This window comes from Mixophyes fleayi, chromosome 10 (genome assembly GCF_038048845.1).
Source record: "Mixophyes fleayi isolate aMixFle1 chromosome 10, aMixFle1.hap1, whole genome shotgun sequence".
NCBI classification, from domain to species: Eukaryota; Metazoa; Chordata; class Amphibia; order Anura; family Limnodynastidae; genus Mixophyes; species Mixophyes fleayi.
In genome coordinates this window covers 40,891,577-40,901,912 of record NC_134411.1, presented here as the reverse complement: position 1 = coordinate 40,901,912, position 10,336 = coordinate 40,891,577, and the positions used below count along the sequence as shown (strand labels likewise).

General features: G+C 40.7%; 1 protein-coding gene across 1 annotated transcript; it reads right to left on the bottom strand.

Moving 5' to 3' along the window:
* Positions 1–843: 843 nt before the first annotated feature.
* LOC142103460 (speedy protein 1-B-like) lies at positions 844–8,556 on the bottom strand. The gene is made up of 7 exons (XM_075187508.1): positions 8,388–8,556; positions 7,352–7,479; positions 6,284–6,342; positions 5,784–5,869; positions 2,877–3,048; positions 2,614–2,794; positions 844–906 (listed from the first exon to the last, which is right to left on the bottom strand). Exons 1-7 carry the CDS (start codon positions 8,396–8,398, stop codon positions 857–859), a joined length of 687 nt encoding a protein of 228 aa, XP_075043609.1. The 5' UTR covers positions 8,399–8,556; the 3' UTR covers positions 844–856.
* Between the last annotated feature and the right edge of the window lie 1,780 nt (positions 8,557–10,336).

Below are 10,336 nucleotides of genomic sequence, written 5' to 3'. Positions count from 1 at the left end.
GCGGAGTCTAACGGCACAGGTTGTCTTCACCAGGAACCCCCGCAAGGAGGTATGGGCTTTGCTGCCCTGCCCCGCAGGTCGCGGCCCTCTAAGAGAGTGTTAGATGAGACCCGTATGGAGAACATAGACGTAGAAGAAACTCTGCAGCGAGGAAACCGCAGAGAGGTGAACACACTTGAGCAAGATATAGATGTAGTTGAGTATTACTGAACAGCAACTGGGAAATCACTGGAACAGTGAACTGAACACGAGGAAGTTATGTCTGTTGATGAGTAGCACTGAACAGCAACGGAGAAATCATTGGAACAGCAAACTGAACATGAGGAAGGGTTATCTGAGGATGACTAGCACTAATCAGCATCTGAGGAATCACTGGAACAGCTGACTAACTTTGTACTTCTCTTCCCAGAGGCGCGGAGTCTAACGGCACAGGTTGTCTTCACCAGGAACCCCCGCAAGGAGGTATGGGCTTTGCTGCCACTGCCCCGCAGGTCGCGGCCCTCTAAGAGAGTGTTAGATGAGACCCGTATGGAGAACATAGGAGTAGAAGAAACTCTGCAGCGAGGAAACTGCAGAGAGGTGAACACACTTGAGCAAGATATAGATGTAGTTGAGTATTACTGAACAGCAACTGGGAAATCACTGGAACAGTGAACTGAACACGAGGAAGTTATGTCTGTGGATGAGTATCACTGAACAGCAACTGAGGAATCAATTGAACAGCAAGTTGAACATGAGGAGATAATGGTTGTGGATGAGAGGCACTGAACACCAACCAGGAAGTCACTGGAACAGGTAGTTGAAGCAGCAGGAACAAATAGAACACTTGAGTTGTTATAGAGGGATAATTGTCTGGTTATAATTGCCACTCAAAGCTTCTTCCATGCTTCAGAGTTTGTTGTTGAACTACAATAGAAGAAAAATGTTATTTATATAATAGTAATTATAAACCTGATTATATTTAGGATCAAAAGCAGCAGTATCTTCATTGCCTATATTTCTTATTAGTTAGATTTTAACCATAAACCACATTATCAAATTGAGAGGGGGAAGAGGTGGATACAATGTACATGTACACGGGGATTGTTTCACTAGTGCACTGCTGTTTAACTGATTGGCGCCTTTCAGTGGCTCACCACCACAGCACTATCCTAACAATGTATAATATCCAGCGTGTAGCAGGTAATTAGTGGCTGCTTTTGCCTCAAGAGGGTCATAATTAAACCTAACAGTTTGCCAATGCATTAAATAAATTCAATAGGGGCAACAGTTTGCTATGATGCCCCTTGTGATGCTTTGTGCATTTCTAAGTTTGTAGTAATTTTAGAGTTGTCTTTCAATGAAATTGATTACTTCATGTACCTATCCTTTAGAGTGGTGCTATTCATTTTAGCATTATTCAGAGTTCAGAGATATAGATTTTTCCGTCATACTTGGTGCCACATTTAGGAACAAATCTAAAGGGTGCAAATGTACATACCATGCTGTAATGCAAGAGCAGCAAATGCAATTTTATTTTGTATGCGTGGAAAATACTTCCTGCTTCTGCATTCAGCACACAAACACTGTGCAGCTTTCTTTTTACAAAGCAATTTAGAATTTAGCTAGGATGAGCCCCCACCCCAACTCTAAGTCTGTCCGCACATTTTACATTTGTCCCCTCCGCAGTGCAACATGGGTTTGACAACATTGCACCTTTAAGCTAGATTTACTCCTAACTGGATCAGCCCCATAATTAAGTTTTACCGCAGTATGGGAGGTTTCACTTGTATGCAATTAATTGTGCCACCAGTGACCAGTATTTGGAAGAAGAGTTTATGAGATATTTAGCCACAGTTTTGCACCTTGTAATCCATACTTACCAACTTTCTGTTGGTGAAATCCGGGAGCCTGAAGAGAAGGTGGGCGTAATGGGGGGGGGGCTCCAAAATGGCGTAATTTTGGACCCCCCCCATGACATGATGACGCAAAACGCGTCATTTGACAGCGGGGGCGGGGCCAAATGCCGCGATTCACCGGGAATCGCGGCGTTTGGGACTTAATTCTGCCCACTTCACTAGGAAGTGGGCAGAATTATCCAGATGCGGGGGATTGCCACACTCGCCCGGGAGCCTCCCGCAAAATGCGGGAGTCTCCCGGATATTTCGGGAGAGTTGGCAAGTATGTTGTAATAACAGTGCACTATAGAAAGTTCTGTGAAGCATAATTAAAGACATAGCACAGGAGTGTGGAAGAACTAAAGATAACTGGAAGGTGTTACACCAATGTATGCTTTGCTTTATATAAACAGTACTCATCACCATATATTAAAGCACAAGAAATAATAATGAAATAACATGAAATAATAATGTGAACAAAATAAGGAACCAGGAGAGATGAGCATCCCTTGACCTAAAAAGAAATGACTTCCAAACATCAGGTTCCAGTAGTGCTGTCACAGCTGATTAATATAAACAAGATAAAAACCCAGCTGTGAGAAATATAAGGTAAACAAGCTCAAGTTATACACCTACAACTCACTGTAAATGTCATAAGTGGGCACAGGAAGCAGATCTGGGGGTATGACGAGAAGGTCCTCGGACCACTGTCTATTAGAAATGTTAAACAACTCACCCTGTGGCATGGAGCCAGTGGAGGCTGCACTCTCAGGATCACCCATGCACCGGGAACAGGTGGCCGGGTTGAACCCCGGCCCTAGTGGGTAGAAATTATATTCCAAGTTCTTGTTGGCACCACTATGATGTACTGAGCGGTTTCTAAGCCATACAGAATGGGTTGGGTCTAACGCCATGATCTGTAATAAAACAAAAATCAATATCTCACCCACATGACTGCAGTATACACATTCATTGTGTTGCTTCATTACAGGAACTTACCTCATTGCAATGACGTCTGCTGACGACTGCTCTGTACTTCATTTGAGCAAATAGTTTTGTTCTTAGATTCACAAAGAGACGGAAGTGTTGTATCCATGTCTTTCCCAGTGCCCATGGGAATATTTCATAATGGTAATTGTCCTCTTCTTCTTCCATGTCATTTGCAAGGTACCTATGGAAAACACAAGAGTAGTTCAATGCTGGCATTTCTTGGCAGTTTTTTGCACTCACATTGGTTATGAACTATACCAGTGTGTCTCCTTACATACACAACCAGGTCAGTTCAGTATTTCCTTAACCACTTCATGTCCTGAGCTCTTAGCCCTTCATGACTAAGTCAGTTTCCAAGTTTTGGGAAGAATCAGTTTCTTAGTGATAACCTATTTTATCAAGGCAAATGTTATATTTTCCCTGAGATAAGGCTTTCTATGGTATATTGGATTTTTTTTAAAAAAATAATTTAAGTCCGGTATACATGTCAAAGTTAGCAAAAAAAAAATCAGCTTCTTGTACCATTCAGTTACACCAAGCCCATTCTATTACAAAATATAATCAGGGAGACATCCCAAGTAGAGTGATACAAAATGTGTACTTTAACACTGAAGTAGTGATAGGGCTATGAGGGTTTTTTTCAGTGTTGAAAAAACCTTTTTTCAGTGTTCAGCATAAACTAAGAGGTATGTTAATAGCTCTGGCAGTGCTCACTGAAGAACAAATAGATTTCTGCAGTGGTGAAGAGCTCTGGTGCATCCACCTTGGTGAGTCAATGACTGACCAATAGCGAGTGTTTAATCATGCAGATATATATACTTATTTGACTGGGTTAGTATTTATCCCATGTATATGAAGATTTCCCTCTAAACATGACCAATTAGAAGTATTAGCGGATAGTGCTCTAGTCTAGAAACATTGAAATGAACCAGCCTCTTTAAGCTATATGGCAGTTTAAGTTACTGTTTGTTAGTTTCAGCATCAAAACACATATCATGTTCGGAAAGAATTCGTAATTTTGGTTGAGTAAAGCAGAACTCATGAATAGTAAATTGGGTATGGCAGAATGACTCCATGTGTATTATAAATAGACCAGGCTAATGTGTATAAGAATGACAGCTTTACCTGACTATACCGTAAAACAGTGTGCCAGTAGGACTTACACATGTTATCACAAAGATATCCCCCCTTAACTATATGCAAGCAGAAACTGCAATATTAGGGGCTTATTTAAATTTTAGAGTTATTAATTCATGTAACAAACAGTAATGGACATATGAGGAATCCTATCTCAGACAGCTATACTATCACAATGAAGGGGGTGGTCCACGGCCTTCGACACCGTGGACCACCCCCTCCTGCTGCAAACTCTACTCTCTCTTGGCCTCTCTGGCTCTGTCCATGCCTGGTTCACCTCATACCTTGCTAACCGCTCCTTCTCTGTATCTACGTCTGGTTCTTCCTCCACCCCCTCCCCTCTCCCTGTTGGAGTCCCTCAGGGCTCTGTTCTTGGCCCTTTACTCTTTTCGCTCTATACCTCCTCCCTTGGAGCTCTCGTCTCTTCGTTCGGTCTTCAGTACCACCTATATGCTGATGATATTCAACTCTACATCTCTTCTCCTGATCTTTCCCCCTCCACTCTCTCTTGTAACTGACTGCCTCTCAGCCATCCCATCCTGGATGTCTTCGCGCTTTCTTAAAATTAACATCTCCAAAACTGAACTCATTGTCTTTCCCCCACCCAGACTCCCTTCCCATCATGACCTCTCTATAATCGTTAACAACTCCACTATCTCCTCTGTCACCCAACTCCGCTGTCTAGGAGTCACTCTTGACTCCTCTCTCTCTTTTGCCCCCCACATTCAATCCCTTACCCAAGCCTGTCGCTTCCAACTCCGTAACATTGCCCGCATCCGTCCCTTCCTCTCTCAAGATGCCACCAAAACTGTCATCCATGCTCTCATCATTTCCCGCCTCGACTACTGCAACCTCCTCCTTACTGGCCTCCCCTGCTCCCACCTCGCCCCCCTCCGCTCTATACTTAATGCGGCTGCAAGACTCATCTTCCTCTCACGCCGCTCCTCCTCTGCCTCCCCTCTCTGTCTTGTCTTACACTGGCTCCCCTTCCCCTACAGAATCCTTTTCAAACTCCTCACCACCACTTACAAGGCTCTCTCCCAGTCTACTGCCCCTTATATCTCTAACCTCCTCTCCATTCACACTCCCGCCCGCTGCCTGCGCTCGGCCAACGATCGCCGCCTCTCCTCCACTCTGATCACCTCTTCCCACTCTAGAATACAAGACTTCTCCCATGCTGCCCTCCTTCACTGGAACGACCTCCCTCGCTCCATCCGTCTCTCACCCAATCTGTGCTCCTTCAAGCGGGCACTTAAAACTCACTTGTTCCTTAAGGCCTACCAACCATCCAATTAACCTCCCACCTCTTCTGTTTCTCCCCTGGCTCCTTTTCTCTCCCCTTTGCTTCACTCCTCTTGTGCCTGATTTTGTATACCCTCCCTTAGGATGTAAGCTCGTATGAGCAGGGCCCCTCTCCCCTCCTGTCTCCACACCTATTCTTCTGCTCCGTCTTTACAGTATTTGCCTGTCTGGAGTTTCTGAAGTTCTGGTACTTTGTGTTTATTGTTCTGTATTGTTTTACCCTGTATAGTATACTGTTTGTGCCGTGTACGGCGCTGCGGAAACCTTGTGGCGCATAACAAATAAACGATAATAATAATAATAATAATAAATACTTTGGTGGCACATAGGAAGCACAGATGGACAATACTGCACCATAGCCTGTTGCAAATCTAAAGTAATAAATGCCCAGAGTATTCTTGTTCTGGTCAGTTTTAAATGTACTGGTTGAATAATATTATTTTACTATGAATACAAAAGTAAAAAAGCAATACTTACAGGGCAATAAAAAAATTCATTGGTGTATATTCGCTGATATATAAGCCTGCCCTCTTAAAGTATGCAAATACCATAGCGATGAGGTACTGTAGAAGACAAAAAGCAAAACAAATGGTTGTGAATCCTTGCTCCAATAGCACGAGATATACAGTTATACAACTATACAGCTCAATTAAAGTTTATTGGCAGTAAATATACAGACCATCAAAGGATACAAAAATAATTACAAACATTGGATCAAACACAAGTGCAGGATATTATAGACAGTATTGTGGTATGTACACAGTGGCTTCCATTCCCCTCAATGTGAGTGTAGCTGTGCTGACCATGTGGTAAACAGCATCTTGGACAGATATAACCATTGATATACATTGATCAGTATAGTAAACGCAGTATCAGTAAAGAACAGTATGAATACCAGAACACTGCTAGAGCTACAAAACTTGCAGTTTACTGAATATCTAGTGGTGGGAGGTCAGAATTGCATTATCCATACCCACCTTGTCCGAGATCTTCATGCAGGCATCCGCACATAGGAAGTCCTGGATCACTTTATTTTCTGCAAATGAAGTTGTAAAAATTTTATATCAGTGACCACTTAAGACATCAAGGGAAGAAAAACATTCAACTACAACATTACATCTTGTTTTTTTGTTTTTTATATGAACACTTTTTACAGCTGTGAAAGGACTGGAATATTAGAGGACAATGACCCTATCCACAAAATTTTATAAAAATAAACACTTGAACGCAGGCAGGGATAACGGACATAAGAATTCACTTCCCTGCACTCTATGTATGTGTAACGTTCCTCAATGCTTCTAACAGGGAGAGGGGACATCCCCAGCAAAGGGCCGCTGAAGCAGAAGGGCCGTTCTCCTGCTCAGGCTGTTAGATCTTTGATGCCTGAACCGATCCATTTAAAAACAGCGTCTGTCAATGCCTAAGGTGATATTGTGTAATAGACTGATAGTTGTACACATTTTTACTTCACTCTTTATAAATTAAATTATTTGTTTTTGCAAATTAATGCACAAATATATCCACTATCGATGCTTACATTTCTCTGCCAGATTTTCCATGTTTCATAGCATCAGTTTGGATGCATTTTACAAAAACAACCTTATTTTTTGACAAGTGTCTGCTGTGATTGATTTACAGTAAGAGAATGTTGTTTACAACAATAAAGGATAAGTCGTCTGAAACCCTTCAAGACAGAAACCATTTTTGGGGTTTTGTACTCAGAAAGCTTAGCTGGGAATAACCTTTTAGTCTATCCAGTAGATACCAAAGGTATTTGCTTTACTCACAGCCTTACAGTGGCAGAAACAGACTGCACAAGCAATGCTCTCATGTGAATACTATTTGGAAAAATCACAGAGCTAGAAAACGGGAAAAACATTTACTGGCCCCATATCACTGGACCCTCCGACTGTCACTGACATCTGGAGTTGTACAGGAATAAGACGCCAAAATCTCTACAATGGTACTTAGAAAAATAATTGTAACAATTTGGTCTTAATAATTGTTTGTGGTCTTAATAAATGTTAATAAATGTTAAGTCCTACCCAGCAGTTTGTAAAATGCAGTGTTCTCCTCTTGTCCTGGGCTAGGAGAGTGGTCCGCGCTGTAATGTTGGCTTTGGTCTTCCTGTAGTTTTATTTGCTTGGCAGGTTTCAGCTTCTCTTCTGTTGTCCTGTTGTTATAAATTTGTTTATTTTATATATGGAAATAATGAATACTTATTTTCAAATGAAAGATAAATGAAGTGATGTATTATCCATAAATGTATATAATTAATTTTTGATGTGAAAATGGACACATACTACTTTTGGGAACTACTGCTGTAAAATGAGGATGCAGCTGCTTTGCATGATGCAGGTCTTGTTGAATTTGCACATTGTGAAAAGAGTATTAAAATTTCTTGAAAATCCTGTTACTAACCCTTTAGATCCTCCTCCTTCTTTAATTTTGACTTTTCAATTTTTCTTCCAAAATACTTCTTGTTCTAGCCTTTTTTATGTTTTAAATGAATTATGAGAGTGAGAGGGCACCAGACTGTCTGTATTTCATGTGTCATTTTTGTGTGTTTGAATATTTATTTTATTTTACATGGGTATTGGGCACATATAATGCGCATACTAGCGTCAAATGCACCAGGATGCTTATAAAGTCATCCCAGTGACAGTATAACAGCAACTCCCCATTACTGGCACCTCCTGAGCGCCCATAAATATCCTATAGTTTTGCAGGTAGAAAAAAACTCTGCAGCCACCCACAAGTCAGGTCATCCCCCATAAATGTGTATCTTTCTTCTTTCCACTCTTATTTAAATATTTTATCCCACTAAATAAAAACTCATTTATGCATGTGGATGTCTAAAAATATAAAACTACCTATAACAAACTTAACTACACATCTATACACTCAGTAATGCACCGTAAAAAAATTCCCCAAGCTAGTGATATTGTGTATTGTATAATATTTGACACAAATATACTCACAGCTCCCCCATCACAATGCTTTTAGCCCCTTACAGGCGTGACCCCTTTCACTATTCCTCCCATAACCTACTACATGTAGTGACTGGCTCATTGCACTTACCTCTTGTCCATTTTCCACGACTCAGTCACACCCAGCAAAGGACGAAGTTAAAGGAAAATTAAAAAAGAAGGTGTAGGTTAAAACAGAAGGGAAATTATGGAAAAATCAGCTAGAAACAATGTACTATACAACACTAAAGACTAAACTACTTAGCTTAACTTAATATAGCTTAACTTAATTTAGCTTAACTTAATTTAGCTTAACTTAACTTAACTTAGCTTAACTTAACTTAGCTTAACTTAACTTAGCTTAACTTAACTTAACTTAACTTAACTTAACTTAGCTTAACTTAACTTAGCTTAACTAAATATATCTTATAAATAAATATTATACTACAGATAACTTATCAGATCTCAATATAATATGCTATATAATAAAATATAAATATATATATATATGTATGTATCAATAAAGTATTCAAATTTCTGTTTTCAGCTCGAGAGTAATTGGTTAAGTATCGCAGGGCTCAAGAGTCACAGCGATATGAGGACCATCAGGCACCAGGGCTCACGGCCAGTTTGAATGTATACAACTGACATCACCATGACAACCTGCTCTGCAGTGATGAGGACCGAGGTTTTAAAGCTGTTGTCATGGCTTCAACTAGACTTAAAGGGCTACTAGAGCTAAAATGCTGCATTACATAAAGGAACTAATTTATCAAATATAATTTAGGAAGCTGTCACAAGTTTGACATGAGGAAGTGAATACAGTCAAGACTTAGTCATATGCACATTAGTCTTTCTGTTTTTAGGACTATTAAAAGTTACGGCAGTTAATCTACTGTTATCTAGCCAACTATAATCAATAGTTAATCTACTTTAGGTCCCTACTAATTGGCACTTGACCTACAGCGTTCATGGATGGCATTAGCAGTGGAGGAACTAATGCCAATACAAAAGGAATGGCTGCTACGGGCAGGGCCAGTGTAAGGGCAACAAGGACCTGAAGGACCTATAGAGAGAAGCCCAGTTGACTCCCACCGGAGAGAGGGTGTGGCCATGGAGTACATACCTAGTGCCACCCTCCATCCACCTACATCTCTCTCCCATCTTCCCTAACATGAAGCACATCAATAACTTGTTCACACAGCATTTAAGGAAAATAAAGATTTTGAAATATCTCCCAACTGCCCCTCATGTGAGGACAATACATTATTTACAGATAAATAGTAAAAAAAGCAAAAAATAATATGGAGGTCACTTTTCACCTTAACAGCTTGGGCAATGCCTTCCAAACTTACAGTAATGCACTTACAAAATTAGTGTTACCAGATACCAATGAAACTTTCACACAAAATCCTTTTTGAGTCAAACTATATTATAAAAATAAGTACAAAACAAGGTATTTCAAATATCATAAATAAAAAAGTTTATGATCTCCTACCTAGAAAGGGGTAATCCAGAAAAATTTGAAAATCAAAAATGGCAATTAAATAATAGTAGCTATTTAATTTCACGAGGAAGGGAAGATAATGGGTAATTATTTAAATGTAGTTTAAAAGATCTTAAGCTTAGTGCTCCAAATTAAAATACAATCTCTTGTGCATAACAGTATAAGTCATACTTACCAACTTTGAATAGTTGGTTTCCGGGAGCCTGTTATGGGTGGTGGGCGTGATGGGGGCGGGGCTCCAAAATTAGTGGCATTTTGGACCCACCACCCGTGAGGTCATGACGCAAAACGCGGCATTTGACAGAGGGGGGCGGGGCCAAATGCTGCGATTCCCTGGGAATCGCAGCATTTGCGAACTAATTCTGCCCACTTCACTAGGAAGTGGGCAGAATTTGGGAGATTGCCCCACTTACCCAGGAGTCCGAGAGACTCTCGCAAAATGCAGGAGTCTCCCGGACATTCAGGGAGAGTTGGCAAGTGTGGTATAAGTCCTGAGCATTGTCAATGATAGATCCTGTACCTGTACATCTTGATGCTCAAACTCTTCCATTGGC